At 46.8% G+C, this 15,779-nt stretch overlaps 1 protein-coding gene across 1 annotated transcript; it reads right to left on the bottom strand.

Annotated features, from left to right (window-relative positions):
• Nucleotides 1-2,266: 2,266 nt before the first annotated feature.
• On the bottom strand, nucleotides 2,267-15,304 carry LOC109696486 (uncharacterized protein CFAP92-like). The gene is made up of 8 exons (XM_074044602.1): nucleotides 15,173-15,304; nucleotides 14,350-14,641; nucleotides 11,456-11,646; nucleotides 10,658-10,862; nucleotides 7,050-7,193; nucleotides 6,246-6,333; nucleotides 4,240-4,364; nucleotides 2,267-2,727 (listed from the first exon to the last, which is right to left on the bottom strand). The coding sequence occupies exons 2-8, from the start codon at nucleotides 14,612-14,614 to the stop codon at nucleotides 2,573-2,575; spliced, it is 1,173 nt and encodes a 390-aa protein (XP_073900703.1). The 5' UTR covers nucleotides 14,615-14,641; nucleotides 15,173-15,304; the 3' UTR covers nucleotides 2,267-2,572.
• Nucleotides 15,305-15,779: the final 475 nt, after the last annotated feature.

The following is a 15,779-nucleotide window of genomic DNA, read 5'->3' as shown; positions in this document are numbered from 1 at the left end:
TGAGAGATGGCAGCCATAACTCAGGTCTCTCAACCTCGGACATTTGGGAACTGCTCGTTCTTTGAGATAACCATTCTTTGAACTGTTGGATATGTAGCAGCAACCTGCTAGATGCCAGTAGCACCCCACTCCCAGCTGTGATGACCAAAGTGCTTCCACATACCATCAATGGCCCCCAGGGACACCACTCCATGTTGAGAATCTTATTCCCAAGTGAAGGAAAAGGTGGGGCAATGTTTATGTTCCTTCAAGTGCCCTCTCCAGACGTGTGTTAATGTCATTTGCTCTTTAAAACAAAGTTCTGTGGTTGCTGTCACCTCTACTTTACAGATGGAGAAACTGAGGCCCAGAGATGTTAAGTCATCATCCAAAATCTCTTGGCTAATGAATTGTGATGCCAGCATCCAACCCAGTTCAACTTGGCTCACCATGGCCCTCCATTTTCTACCTCTTCCTTTTAAAATAAGAGTTCACAGCTGGGTGTGGTGGGGTACACTTTAACCCTAGCTATGAAGAAAGTGGAGGTAAGAGGATCACAGGCAAAAACATGAGACCCTATCTGAAAAATCAACCAAAGCTGCAGGCACAGCTCAAGTGGTAGAGTGCCTGCCTAGAAAGAGCAAGGCCCTGAATTCAATTCCTAGTACAACCAAAAGAGAAAGAGGAGGGGCAGGGAAGGAAGCAAGGGAGGGAAGGAGGGAAGGAGGGAGGGAGGGAGGGAGGGAGGGAGGGAGGGAAGGAAGGAAGGAAAGGAAGGAAGGAAGGAAGGAAAAAATTGATTCCCAAGCCTGAAATCCTTCTAAAACCATACTGGGATTCTGGACAACCAATATCTACCATGAAGGTCATAAAAATCTATGGCCTAATTTGAAGTTGAGGATGTAACCTCATGTCATTATTTTCTGGCAAAACCAGACATCATCTGCATTTTGAAGCCAGTCCCAGTTTATGACTATACTGTCATCCATGTAAGGGAGCAGGTTTATCTTTCTGTTTTCCTTGCTGAAGTCCCAGTGCCCTGCACCAGCCTTCCCAATGTCCTGGAGAGGCAGCTGCTACCTCCCCATCAGCCCCCAGAGTCCTACTGTGTGCAAGGTCTCTTGCTATCTCCTGTGACCCTTAAGACAACACTCTGAGGTAGGAATTATCACCCCCGCTTTATGGATAGGAAAACTGGGGCCCAGAGAGAGCAGATAATGTGGTAGTGAGTGTCTGGGTTGGGATTCGAAGTCTGTTTGTCACCAAGGCTCTTGCACCACCTGCCATTTGCACATCGTGGACAGCACAGGTTTCAGAAAAGGGCTGCACATCCCTGGCTCTCTCTGTGAGCCAGGTGTCTTGTGAGGTTCTCCCATCTCTCCCAGCAAAGTGAAGGAGCAGTCAGCCGGGCCAGGGAGATGAGACCCTGGAAGTCACTCACATTACAGCACTTGTGCACAAAGGATTCTGAGCCACAGGGAAGTTAAGGCAGTTGGAGATAACCAACTTTAGAGGAAGGCTGGTTTTCAACACTTAAAACGAAAACTAAGGCTGGGGTGTGGCTCTGTGGTACGGCTCTTGCCTAGTATACTGGAGGCCCTGGTCCCACCACAGCACTGAAAACAAGCAAGCTCAAAAGTTAATAGTATTTTCTCTGGGCTGGTGGAGTGGCTCAAGTGATAGAGTGCCTGTCTAGCAAAGCCTACCAAGCAGGAGGCCCTGAGTTCAAGCCTCAGTACCACAAAAAAAAAAAAAGTTAATAGTATTTTCTCAAAATGTATCACCATCAATCCAAGAGCTGTGAAGATGATGACTGTCCTGACACTTGTGGGCCTGACAAGGTCAGACCAGAGCCTGAGCCTCCACATAACAGCCAGCAGAGGACACACATACCACCTGCCGGTCAAAAGCCCCCCATATTATCATGCTTTAAACAAAATTGCATAATTTTACCCAAAATATATTCTTATCTTTCATAAAATATATAAACGTAATTATTGTTTACCAAAATGTAGAAAACTTAGTTTAAAAATTGTGGTAAATCTTACAAAGCAAGAGACCCAAATCCTTGTTCTGCCACTGACCAGTGTGGCCTTGGGTTAGTTGCTGAATCTCCCTGAGTGTGACAGTGAAGACCCTTGTCCCCAACACCACCACCACAGGTTCACTGAGAGGAAAATGATGTACATATGTAAGACACCGGATATATGCTCAGTAAAAACTGGTTCTCTTCCTTCATTCCCTTTACTAGTTCTTGTAAAAAAAAAAAAAAACCTGTAGGAAAGTGTTCATAAAATGCAGTGCCTATTAACAAATAAAATCATGCCACATATTCTTGCAGGTTTCCTTGGATTTTGGAACCAAACAGACCTGGGTTCAAACCCTGACTTTGCACTTCCTAGCTGTGTGATCTTGCGCAATGTACCTGACCTCCCTGGGCCTCTATTTCTTCCTCTGTACAGTGGAGACAATTATGCCCACAATCCTGAGGTGGCAGTGAGGATGATAGATGGTACAGAGCAGGGGCTCGATCACCAGGAGCATCCCAAATATGGACATGTGTGACAAGACAAGCAGAAACTGTCAGGAACTATTAGCTACCAGCAAGGAGAGGCATGACTGCCAGCTGGAGGGAGAAGGCACTCTGCTTCCAGGCCTCTGCTAGCTTGGAATCTGTTTCCTCTTCTGCTCGAGATTTCTTCCCTCTCTGAGGGCTTTTCCTTTTCCACTCTGACTCTTTCCCTTTAACTGTGAAAGCAAACAAAGAAGTCTATGAAATGCTTACAAGGGACCAGGAATTCAGCACCTACCTGCAGAGCCTGGAGGTGGGTGGAGAAGGACCTCAACACTGTTGGCAGGGTAAGGAGGCCCAACTCAGAGTAACAGCCAGTACTGGGGGTCCTGCCCCAAAGCAAACACCCAGGGTCCTCACACAAGTACACAGATGCTCACCTTAACAGTGCTGGAGACAGTAAGACGTTAGGGAAATTCAGTGCCCTCGACAGGGACCAGATAAAGGATGACACTCCATCTGATGGAGTGCATTGCAGAAGTCAGAATGTGAGTGCTGGACTTACATATGGACATGAACGAATCTCAGAAATAAAGCTGACTGTAAAGAGCAAGTTGCAGGAAAGTTTGTGGGACATCCCACCATTTCTGTACCTCATAAAACAAAGATCAGTGCGAGGGGCACCGACTTTGATCAGGGAGAGCATGCTTTCTAAGAACAGGAAGAAAAGGGCACTTACACCCTATTACCTTTATTTCTTTCAAAAAGAAAAAATGAGAAAAATGTGGCAAAATTTAACACCTAAGTTGTGGGTGCATACTTGTGGTTTTTTTCTGTGACTTTTCTTATCTTTATTCCAAAATAAAAAAGAATGGCTTGAAAATCTCATCGAATGCTTAAAGCAATTTTAAAAAGGAGTGATGCTGTTTAGTCTGCAAAGGGAAAACTCCAAAGGAGTTGAAAGATTTCAGATTTGAAAGTGTGGACTAGTTTTCACAAGCCTTAAAACACAGACAAGTTTTATTCATGTCCATACACTCAGCAGAGAGCCAACTCCCAGCCGCTTCCCTGTGCAGACTCAGATTGTTGAACCAGAACCAGGTCATCAGAAGGAGAAGACAGGTTGAGAGGTGAGGAAACAAGCCCTGGTGACTTGCAGCAGCTGTAGCAATGAAATGAAATGACAATGAAATGGCCCATCCCAGAAGGCAGCAGTGACACGGGGCTCTAAAGTTCCTACCTCATACTAGACACCCAGCTGCTTACTGAAAATTGGTGAGGGGATCTAGGCTGAGCATGAGGACTCTTGTCTTTCCCCAGTCTGTAACTAGGGTTGCATGGCATGAGCAGGCCCCATGACATGGGAGGCTGTGTCCTTTCCACAAATGGTTTGTCTTTCTGGGAGTCTTTCCATAACCCCAACAAGCCATGTACCCACCCCACCACAGCAGCTCTCCTATAGAATTGTAACTGTTGCTTGAAAGTGTCCACCAGGCAGTAGTGTCTCCCTAGGCCCAAATAATGGATCAGGCAAACATAAACATTGTGGAGTGGGTTAGGACCAGAGGGAGAGGCTGGGATGGAGAGATCACTTAGTCAGATACTTTACTGAATCTTACTGAATATTTTGAAATATTTCCTAATTTTCCAAGTCTAGTTATATTATAAAATTTCAAGTTCCAGGACAGCCTGGAACTATATTTAGTGAGACTCTGTCTCAAAAATTTCAAAATCCCATCCTCACTTACTTTGAGACCTGTGCCTTTCTAAAATGTTGGTTAAGCTAGTTAATGATGTTTTCTCAATTGATTCCTTGATCTCCATCATGGTTGTTCCTGCCACAGAAGTAGTTGGTGGTCTTGAAGTATTCCGCCTAGAAAATCCGCAAAGAGAAAAGTTAATAACCATGAAAACTCAGAGGCCAGACCTGAGACTCTATTTACTACACTAGATGAAGATAGATGTTTCAAAATAACATTTTCTCACCAGCCTCTCAAACTCAATGTGCATGTGAATTGGATGGGGATCCTGTCAAATAAAATGTGCATTACACCTCAGGAGCCAGGGGAGGCTGGAGACTTGAGTTCTACTGAGCTCCCCAGAAGTGCTGACCCAGTGGTCTACAGACCACACTTACACCATCAAGGTACAGCCAACTAGGAAATATAATGGAAAACAATATGCTTTTATGAAAGTAGCTAAAACTATAACATCTAGGAATTCACATATAGGAATTGCTACAACATCTACAGGAAGGAGGAACTAACTCCAGTAAAGGTCATAAAAGAGGTCTGAATTAAGTAAAAGGATATGCCCTGATCATTGATGGGCTAATGTGACCACAAAAAATGTCAGTTCTTCCCAAATTAATCTATAAATTAAATGCAAAAACAATTTCAAAAATCAAGATTGTTAACCAGGCACAGTGAACTTCACCTTTAGGCCCAGATACTTGGGAGGCTGAGACAGAGGATTGCTTGAGCCCATGAGTTCAAGGCCAGCCTGGAAAACATAGAAAGATGGACAGAAGGAAGGAAAGAAAGGGAGAGAGGAATGGGATGAAAGAGGAGGGAGAAAGACAGGAAAGAAAGACAGAGGAAAGGAAAGAAGGACGGGAGAGAGGGAGAGTGGGGGGGGGGAGGAAGGAGGAGCAAGAGAGGAGAGAGAAAAAGCAAGAGAGGAGGGAGGAAAAGGAAGGAAAGGAAAGACTGTCCAGTGGTACATGCTCTGGTTCCTCATCACATTCCCCAGGCCAGCAGCAAGGCTTCTGCTCCCCATGTCTCCACAGCACACAAGGAGCCTCCTTCTCCACACCCTTCTCAGGCCACCTAAGGCCCCAAAGACTCACAGCAGGAAAGGCCAAGGCTCAGGAGTCTGAGGGTGTGGGTTGGAATCCTTGCTTAACCAAAAATTCTAGTTTTATGACTTTGTGCAAATCACTGAACCACTCAGTCACCTTGTGTCGAAAATGGAAAAGTGAGCATTGTATCCACTAGAAAGCCATTTGAAGGCAATGTGTTTATGAATTATGGACTGTCTAATTTGTATCAAAACCATCATCATTGTGCATAATCTCCAGATTGTGAGTGGAGATCCAGTGCTTGGTGAATCCTGGTAAGGAAAGTGAGTCTCGTGGAGGAAATGAAGGTGAAGCTGCAGCCCTGCCAACACATGGTTAGTGATGCGTTAGCATGATTTCTGGTTGCCAGTGAATCTGATCCTACGCACAGGATGCAGTCTTGTGTTTCTCATCTATGGATGAGTTATGAAAATATATAATGGTTATACTGATCATGTCAACTGACTGCTAAAATGGCACTCTGATGTTTGCTTTTCACTGGGCCAGACCACAGGAATGCCTAGCACCTCTTTCACGTGAAATTCATCTGCTTAAATGTCTGTACAGTGGAGAGAATACTGTACTGACATCTGGTGTAGTATATGTGCGCCTGTCATGTGAGAAAGGGTTACAGATGTATGAGTGTAATGACTTGCTAAACTTTCAGGATTCAGAATTACAGAAAGATGAAGAAAAACCAAATCTTCATCATTTTTTTTAAAAGTGAGCATTATGAGGATCAAATGAGAAGAAATGCTGCAGGCAGGAAGTGCAATCCTGGTGCATGTGCACATAAACATGCTTCGCTTTCTTTCTCTGTTCCTTTCATTTTGTCTAGATTGAGTGAGTGCAGCTTAACAAGAATAGGGCCAGTATGACCGCTCCTTTCCCACAATAACATGGTTCCAGCCTTACCAAAATGAGGTAAAATCATCCATTTTGAGTGACTTTTCATATTCCTCACTATTCCTGGAAGAAGTTTCAGGCTCTGCTTGGTGAGAATCTGGAAATATTAGCAAATGTCACTAAACTTCTTGTTATGTGCTAGTTCACTACAAAATGATGCCCCTTACACATTTCCGTGGTGCTGCATGCAGGCAGAGGGCCTGGTTCACGGTATGCATTCAGTAAAAAAGGTTTGCCAGTAACACCTGAGTGACTAAATCATGAGTATACAAGCAGAATCCTGCATGAATTTATATATTGCCCCCATAGAGAAAAGACAAAAATCTATTGCATATCAAATTGTTGCTTCACCACAGTTTACGAGAATGTAAACTCCCAAGATCCCCAAGCTCCCACATATGGGGAACGACTATGCAAATTGCAGTCCCCCAGAAGATGCAAGCTGTTCAGTCATCACAAAGTTAATGCAGAGTTCATAAGCAAACAGAAGAGTGCTTGTGATGACACATTAATATCTCAGAATACAGAAATACTCTTCACATCCAGGGTAACTTCATATTAAAAAAAAAAGTTCAAGAACCATGGTAACCAAAATGTTATACTAATTACAACTGGTGATGAATTTTTATTTTTCCTGCTTTTTTACTTTTCTATACTCACTGTATCTTCCTTTAAATCATACGTTTACTTCTACAGTCAGAAAAAGTTTTTTTGTAACAAATGAGTTATAAAAAAGAACTACCAAGAGTGAGCCGCTTGTGCATACTCCACGCAGCCAATGTTCAGCTTGTCCACAAGCTTGTCTCAACTCACCTTGTGGAGACTTTGAGTGTTTTCCTGCCTTTTCTTGTTTTCCTGGTGCATACTCCTGGTCCCACTCCTCTGTGAGAGAGTTGGCTTTCTCAGGACCCACTTCAAACAATCTTTTCTGATTTAAAACCAAATGTCTTACTTCCTCTAGAATACAGGAGAAAGGGCCATGGGCTAAGTGGATTAGAAATTCCTATGAGCCCCTGCTATGTGCAGTCACTGCCTCCTGGTGGACTCAGGTCCACCAGGATAAGCTGATGGCTAAGTAGGTATGGGGTAAGTAGGGGTGGGTCTGCCTCCTGGAGCTGTGGTGTGCCTCCAAATGCCAGGAACTCAGAAGAATAACCACACACCTGCTTGGGCAAGGTGCTCTTTGGCTTCTGCCAAATGAGACCATCAAGCACTTGAGTGACTGTTCAAAGAGTCATTGATCTCACTGCAAAGGGGACAATACCATGTAACCCACCACCTATCCCTGTGCTATAGATAAGGATCTGGTAACTTTCTTGCCATCATATCTGGTCCTCGGAAAAGCCAGGCCTACATCACAGCTCCCGTCCCCAGCGGGGGAGTCATCTCCCCTTTCCCTTCCATCAGTAGGGGGCCTTGCAGGTTCTTGACAACAACCAAGCATGGATGGAATTCTGAATCGAAGGAGGGAAGGAATGAGTACAGATAAAGGAAGCCACAAAAAGAAGTGAAGATGAAGTGAGATTTGATTCACTATTGAAAGACAGATAAAAATTTTGAAGAAAGAGATGAGGCTGGGAGCTCCAAAGGCATGGCCTGCTGCCTGAAGGCAGGGGCTATAATCGGGAGAAGCCAGTGTCTTCAGGGATTATAAATTACAGCAAGGGGTCAGAAGGATGGGGACAGAAGCAAGGACGAAGCCTTGGAGAACAAATCATGAAAAAGTTCTCAAGGCAGCTGTGAAAACAAACAGAGTGAAGTGCCAGGGTTTAAAGGGATGACACAGGAAGGTCAGGCCATGGTGGCAAGGGAGACAGGCAAAAACCAGCTGTAGAGCGAGCCAGGAGCAGAGGAAGAGATAGTGGCTGGGTGGAGAACTAAAAAACAAATTAGGCAGGAATACCAAGCAGGTGTTGGGGGAGGGGTCAAGAACTGAGATTTAGAGGGTTCGAGAATGATATCACCTTCCTCCAGCATTGAGAAACCAAGAGGCTGAACAGATGGAAGCAAAGTGAAATGCTGGCCCTATAGGGATTGCATTAAGGCCATCAGCCTCTGAGACGACCTACCAGATAAATTTCCTGTCCTCTGTAATGAAATAGACCTCTTAAGGTATTTCTGTACTCCTGAGAAATGAGTGCCTATAAGGTATCTATGCCAGTGTCAAAAGGCAGGGTTTAAGACAGGTGCACTAGACCCATGGAAGGCAGGTAATGGTGACAGGCATATGTTTCTTCTCCTTTCTGTCATCTATTCCTAAATTGTTTTTATGAGGTGAATATAACCGCTCTTTTCATGAGAAAAACTTATTTAAAGTAAGAGGCCATGACGCCAAACTGGAGGCTGTGAGGAAACTGGAAGCTGTGAGGAATGGCTGGGGCTCTGGTCTCAGGCTCATTCAGCAGGCCCCAGGCTCTCCCTGCAGGGCTCAGAGTGTAGCTGATCCTTCCCAACTTGTCTCCCATGGCCCCTTCTTCAGAAAGCTTTCCTGATACCCTGGCCTCCTGCTCCAATGTGAGCCCAGGCTGGGGCAGATGTGGACCACAAATTGTGGCCCAGCTGTTCAGGTTGGGTCCTCAAACCAGCCAAGGGTGTGTCTGCCAGCTTACTAGAAGCCCACACTTTGAGAACATGAGACTTTCATTTGGTGCAGGTGAGAAAAGTTACCTGTGTCCCATTTTCTCACACAGGGACCCTACAATTAGTAGTTCAGATTTAAATCACTCAGGGTGATTTTGGTCCCTAGGGACATCTGGCAATATCTGCAGGTTTTCATTGCCATCCTGGGAGTCTGACATGGCCCTCTGGTGAGAAGAGCCCCTATCATCTGCAGGAAAGCCACACAATGAGGAATGGCCTGGCCCAGTGGCAACAGTACAGATGAAACACTAAAGTCCTGAGATCACGGTGTGAGAGTGGCCTCTCAAGGAGGCTGGAAAACTGGAGAAAACCAGTTTCCTGGTCACACAAAATTGGGATCCGATTCTGCTACCCCCATTGCAAGTGAGGGTCTCAGATGCTCACAGCAAAGTGAGGCTCGTTATGCTGCCTGGAAGCCAAGCACAGCAACAGTGCCAGACCTCCAATATGCATGTCTCCTAACAGCTCTGAACATCAAGTGCACCTTCATTCGGGTTTTAAATTCTCATGGACAAGGCAACCGTCCTGTGGCTTGCATGAGAATGGGCCGCTCCCACCACCTTGTCTGGGCTGCCAGCGGAGTAGGAGTAGGTCCTATTCATCTTCCCCGTTTTACAGATGAGAAACAGATGTTCATGGCCTTGCCCATGGCAACCAGCTAGTACAAGACAGAGACGATATTGACTTCAAACCTTGGGTCTTCTCACCCCTCCAGGCTCATTCCCTCCAGGACAGTTCAGAGACTCTGACATTGCCATATTTGTACAAGTAACCATCTAGAATGAGCCGGACAAGGTGGTTCACACTTACAATCCCACTACTCGGAAGGTAGAGGCAGGAGGATCAAAAGTTCAAGGCCAGTCTGAGCAACTTAGAAAGATCCTGTCTCAAAATAAACCTTAAAAAGGGTGAGAGACTGAAGTGTATCTCAGTGGTAGAGCACTTGCCTAGCATGCATGAGGCCCTGGGTTCAAGCCCCCGCACCACTTCAAAAAGAAAAGAAAAAGTCTAGAAAGGGCTACATAAAAATGTTAGTATGGTTGTCTTGAAATGGAATAATTTTTTATTCTTTTTTCTCTCCCTTTGTCTCTTGTTTTCCTGGTGGGGGATCGAACCAAGGGTGCTCTACCACTGAGTAAAGCTCCTATCCAAATTTTGTCCTTTGTTTTTTGTTATTCTCTAACTTTTTTCTGTGAATATACAATATTAGTCCAGGGAGACAGACAATTGATGTGGACCATGTCAGAGCTGCCCTGATGTGGACAAAGTGTTCAGAAAGGTGTTGGAGGCACACAGACACTATGCACCTTGCGTAGGGAGGCTCTTCCCACACCAGAGCACATGCTGGAGGGATGGTGTGTGTACACATGAAGGAATTCTGGCTTTTATTCCAGAACTATAATATCCCTCATCTAAAATGCTTGGGATTCAGGATTATTTTTTCAGATTTTGGAGTGTTTACACATATGTAACACAAACACACACATATATGAGATGTCTTGGGGATGGAGCTTGAGTCTAACACGAGGTTCATTTATGCTGCCTGCGTGCCATATACACATGTTCTGAGGGTAATTTCATACAGTATTTTTGGTGCACCTGCATTTTTACTGACCTGTCACCTGGAGTGGGCTGTGGAACTTTCTGCTTGAGGCATCAGAGATGCTGTTTAAACTCTAGAGTTCTTTGGATTTCACATTTCTGGATGAAGGATGCTCTACGCGTGCTGAAAAATCACATCTCCAGCAACATTCCAAATAAAACCAAAATCTCAGACTTACCATAAGATCCTGTGTCCTCAGAATAACCGGTGGCCTTTAGTCGATAATACCTGACTTTCTTCGAAACCTTGTCCTTGGTGTCCCAGAGCCTCAAGATCACCTTGTGGAAATTTATTTTCTTTAATAATTCCTTTGTCACGTTGATATTAAAAGTTTGGCTCCATGACACCCAGATTTTGTTACCTTCTCGCCAAGGCTTCACGGTCTGTGAAAAAATACCTTTCGAGACTAACTGTGGGGAGATGGAGGAGGAGCAGTGTGCAGAGCTAGGTAGCCCCCATCAGCCTGGCCCATCAGCAATGGAGCCAGCGTGCCATCCTTCCCTGTCTGGCTTCTATGCCTGCCTCTCTTGGCTCTGAACTCACAGTGGGACATGAGGTCCCCTCAGGCCTCTGGGTTCCTCAGAAAAAATAAAAAGCAAAGCAAATTCCCATAAATAGTGTCCTCTCTGGTTACTTCTAAGCAACGACCCAGAGCCAAACCCTTGGCAGGGGTGTGCTCGCACATGTATACACACAGTCATGCACACATGAGTAGGTATACACATACAGGCGCACACACAAAGAAAGAAGTTGTAAGAGCTGCTGAAACTTTTGAAATACTCAGGAAATTATGGAGTAAAAGTACCTAAAGGAAAAATCATGCAGCTGAGTGCTACTCATTCTTAGGTGAGTGCAGATTCTCACTCAGGAAGTCTGGGGTGGCCCCAGGATCCTGCACTTCTAGCAAACTCCAGGGCTGTGTATACTTCAGGTCCATGGAATACACTCTGTGCTATGAATACCACACACCCTGTACCTTTGCTCCTGACTCCAGGAATACTTTGGCCACTGTTGGAAATAGCACTATATCGACTATTTTAGGTTCTTCATCGTCGGGCAGGATGAAATATTCGATGTGGTAGAAACGGCGAGCCTTTGCAACACGGCTTTCCACTTTAAAGTGTCTCTTATATTTATCAGTGACATTTGTGAATTTTCCTTTTTGACCTAGAAGAGAGAGATTTAATGGACTTGTTCTGTCACCACAGCTCCCTGGAGGCAAGACAGAGTGCCATGGTTTGGAAATGGCCCCCAAAGGCCATGTGTTAAAGGCTTGCTTCAGTCTGTGATGCCACTGGGAGGTGATGGAACCTTTAGGAGGTGGGCCTAGTGGAGGTAAGTTAAGTCACTGGGGTGTGCCCTTGGAGGGTTAGTGGGACTGAGCCTCTCCCTTCTTTCTGCCCTCCAGGCTGACATGCGGTGAGCAGTTTCCTCCCCTCCCACTCCCACCAAGATGTTCTGCCTCACCAAAGGCCCAAAAGCAACAGAGTCAAGTGACTGAAACCTCTGAAACCATGACCAAAACAACCTTTTCCTCCTTATAAGTTGAGTATCTCAGGTTTTGTCACAGTGATGGAAAACTGACTAACACAAAGAGCCTGGGGCTGTGGGAGGCTGTGTAGCCCTGTGCTGTTCACCCACTAGCTTGGAGGAGAAGAGTCCCGGCCAACAGAGTAGCAGAGCCAGACTGGGCACCAGCATGCAACATTTAAGTGCATAGTTCTGAGAGAGGTATCTCCTGAGGTGTTTCATGTTGGTAGCCTCGCTCGTCTCACTCTAGGCCCAGCTCTAAGAAATGAGTCAAAACCAAATAAATACAACATGACTCGTATGGTAGCAGCAGTTTGAACAGGGTTCTGAGATACAGTGAGGCAGTGCGAATAACTCTGCCTGGGATGGTGAGTGCAGTCTCCCCAGGACCTTAGCAGAGTCTTCTGGAGTGAAGTTGGCAGATATGCCTAGCAAAAACCCCATGAGAAATGCTGCCAGAGGCCAGAGCCTAAGGCGCCCCACTGTCTGCCACAAGCTTCAACGGAACTGTCTACATTGGAAATTTTCACACTATATGAACTCCACAAATATTTGTTTGGGACTTTTTTTTTTTTGAGATGGAGGGTCTCACTACGTTGTTCAAACTGGGCTCAAGTGACTTCCTACCTCAGCCTCCCAGGTACTACAGGCATGCACCCCCAGACCCTGCTCTCCATAAGTATCTGATCCAAATTTCATTCCACCAAAATAGGATTCTTTTATGTGACTTTTTTTTTTTTTGGCAGTACTGGAGTTTGAACTCATGGCCTTGTGCTTGCTAGGCATGTGCTCTACCACTTGAGCCACTCTGCCAGCCCATGACTGTTTTTAAAAGCTGGTTTTCTGGGGAGGTGGGGGGCAGAATATGTTTGTTTGGGGACTGGGAGGGGCATTTTTTTGCACTTTTTCAGGGCTTTTGTTTTGCTTTTTAGGGTGTTAGGGATGAAATCCAGGACCTTACACATGCTAGGCATGCAATTCTACCACCCAGCTACACCCCCCACTCCATGTTGTAGATTTAAAGTCTAATTTTTTAACCAGAAAACTGCTACTGTATGGACAGAATAGCTAGTGTTTGTGCACAGCTTGGAGTAGAGCACCACCTGCCAGTCCTAGGTAGCCAGCACACTTTTCTGTGAAGCTTTCTGCCCCGAAAGCTTGTGGCCTATGTTCTGATTTGATCCAAGGTAGAGTGGACAGAGCCTCTCGTTTTCTGTTGATGGAAGAGCAAATTATTATAACCCTTTTGGAGGTCAACTTAACAGTAACTGTCAAACAACTTTAAGGGCGTACCTTTAACCCAAGAGCTCTTGGAATTCAGGCTACAGAAGTACCCACACATGGGTATGCACAAAAATATATGTATAAGGATGTCTGTTGCACAATAGTACCTTAAATATCCACCAAAAAGGGGTAGAATAGGGCTGAGGTATAACTCAGTGGTAGAGTGCATGCCTAGCATGTGTGAGGACCTGGGTTCAATCCATGGAAAGAAGAGGTCATCACATAATGACAAAAAGTTCCACACACCAAGGAAATGGAGCAATTGTAAATATGTTCTACACCAACTAATCAAAGAGCTTCCAAAATATCTGAAGCAACAAGAGAACAAGCTGCAAGGAGAAGCTGAAATCAGTCACCATGAGGGACAGTTAAATAGACAGAGAAGGGAAGGGAAGGAAGAAAGGGAGGATGGATCAAAGTCTATCAATCTGCCCCTAATGTTGAACTATGTGACTTGCTTTGGCCAAAGAGACATTAGCAGGTAGGAGTCACCGAGACACTTGCTTGTGGAAATGAGCTTACCCTCTGTGTGCACCTGCCTTTGCATGACAAGCAGCTATCTGCGAGGAGGATGGAAGACACATGGACAGAGCAGAACCACCATCCCAAAGCCCAACCTGGATCCATGCCCTGAACATACAGGGAACAACAGGTTCTTGTTTGCAGTCAGTGAGTTCAGGGCTTGTTTTGTGGCAATAACTAAATCAACATCTTGTACTCAGAGATTTTGATTCAGTGGATCTCAGATGTATTTTAAACGAGGTATTGGGTGATGCACAAGACCAATGCCTTAACCTCTCTGTGGTTTCTTTGTCCATAAAAACCAGATGGCATATCACCTGCTTCTTAGGGCTTTGAGAGGATGAAGTACAGTGAAGCCACAGAGCCACGCACATGCCTAGCCCATCCTTGAGCTCTGCTAAACTTGCTGTTATTTTTCTGACCTGTGATCCCAGCTGGCATCAACCACCCCATATGGGGAGGGCAGAAGAAAGATGCAGGTCAGTAGGGCACCCCCGTTGGCAGAGGATGCTGAAATTCTGCTTTAGCACCTACCTACATTAACCGGGAAGGCCAGCGAGATAATGAATTTGCAGGGGACAACGTGGGGCACGTCGGAGTCAAAGGTGCTGGCAGTCTCCACGAAGGACCCCATGCTGCTGTACTGGTCATCAGAGTCAGACTCCTGGGCCCTGGCCCTGGCCCTCAGGTACTCCTCCATATCACAGTCGCTCAGTGACTGGTAAAGGCTGGCCAGGGAGGACATGGGCTCCATGCTTGCCCGGTCCTCATCCTCCCACTCCCAGGCGTGCAGCGACATGCTGGCAGCGCCGACTGGCAGTGCTGCCTGTGGAGAATAATGACTCCATCACCCTCTGCTGTGGGAGCCAGGCGGCCGCCTGCAGGAAAACCCACTTTTACTCCCTTCTCTGCCTCCTCCCACGAACTACCCAGGTCTGGACAGTAGACACACAACAGATTCGGAGAGAGTGGCCGCCTGCATTATCATGAGCGACCCGATTCCCCGACCCGAGCCGAGCCGGTCATTGGGCGCCTCTGGAGGGCCTGGCCCGGTGAGCCCCGTCCCGGAGGCGAGAGGGCTTGGGGAGGTGACGCAAGGCTCGGGGACGATGCTCCCCAGCACAACAGGCGCCTGTCCTCTGGGGCAAGGGAAACCATGCCGAGGACAGCACGGGCAGGCGCCTGGCGAGACCCCCACGAAGACGAATGTGTTCGCTGGGCTCAGGGCACAGCCCAAGGTTCTTGGAGGCAGAACCCGCGCTAACGCTCAGAAGGCTGCTGGAGCCCCGCGAGGCGAGGAGTCAAGAGGGGACGTCCGGCTGGGGGCGTCCCCGCTGGGGTCAGGGTCGAGGGGTACCTGCAAGTGGGCGCGCTGGGCCGCAGTTCAGACCCTAGCGTCAGATCCCACGCCTGCCCCGCGCGGGAGGCTCCAGGAGCCTCGCGGAGCGCGCGCCGAGAGTCCTAGGGGAGCTGCGCCCTTTTGTTTCTCAGTTGCCCGGAAACCGGAGGCCGGGGGCGGGGCTCCGCGGGGCGGGGCTCGGCGGGGCGGGGCTCCCCTCCCACCAGGCCTTTGAGCACAAATGAGTTCTGGTGAGCAGATGTGTAGACTCTCAGAAACCACTTGCATTCACTCATTCATTAGTTCATCCACGCAATCTTTAAGGAACTCCTACTCTGAGCACCTGATCTGGACCCGTAGTATGCAGGGAGGGGTTTGCTGCATCCTCCATACCTGCTCCATCAGCTCCCACCACTTTTTTTTTCTTTGCTGTCCTGGAATTCGAACTCAGGGCCTCGTGCTTGCTAAGCAGGAGCTCTACCACTTGAGCCACACGCACTGCCCCTTTTTGCTTTAATTATTTTCCAGGCAGGGTCTTCCCTAGGTCTCTCAGTAGCTCGTACCACAGGTGCGGGCCACCAGGTGACTTTTGTCCTGACTGGCTTCGAACAGCCAAACAGGACAA

The sequence above is a fragment of the Castor canadensis genome, chromosome 10 (genome assembly GCF_047511655.1).
Source record: "Castor canadensis chromosome 10, mCasCan1.hap1v2, whole genome shotgun sequence".
NCBI lineage: Eukaryota > Metazoa > Chordata > Mammalia > Rodentia > Castoridae > Castor > Castor canadensis.
The sequence above is the reverse complement of the archived record's forward strand: the minus strand, read 5'-3'. Positions and strand labels throughout refer to the sequence as shown.

Coding starts and splice junctions, on each gene's coding strand:
- LOC109696486 (XM_074044602.1), bottom strand. CDS start 14,614: ATGTCGCTGCACGCCTGGGAGTGGGAGGATGAGGACCGGGCAAGCATG. Junction 11,647..14,349: donor GGCCTTCCCGGTTAATGTAG/GTAGGTGCTAAA, acceptor TCTCTCTTCTAG/GTCAAAAAGGAAAATTCACA. Junction 7,194..10,657: donor TGAGGACACAGGATCTTATG/GTAAGTCTGAGA, acceptor CCTGTATTCTAG/AGGAAGTAAGACATTTGGTT.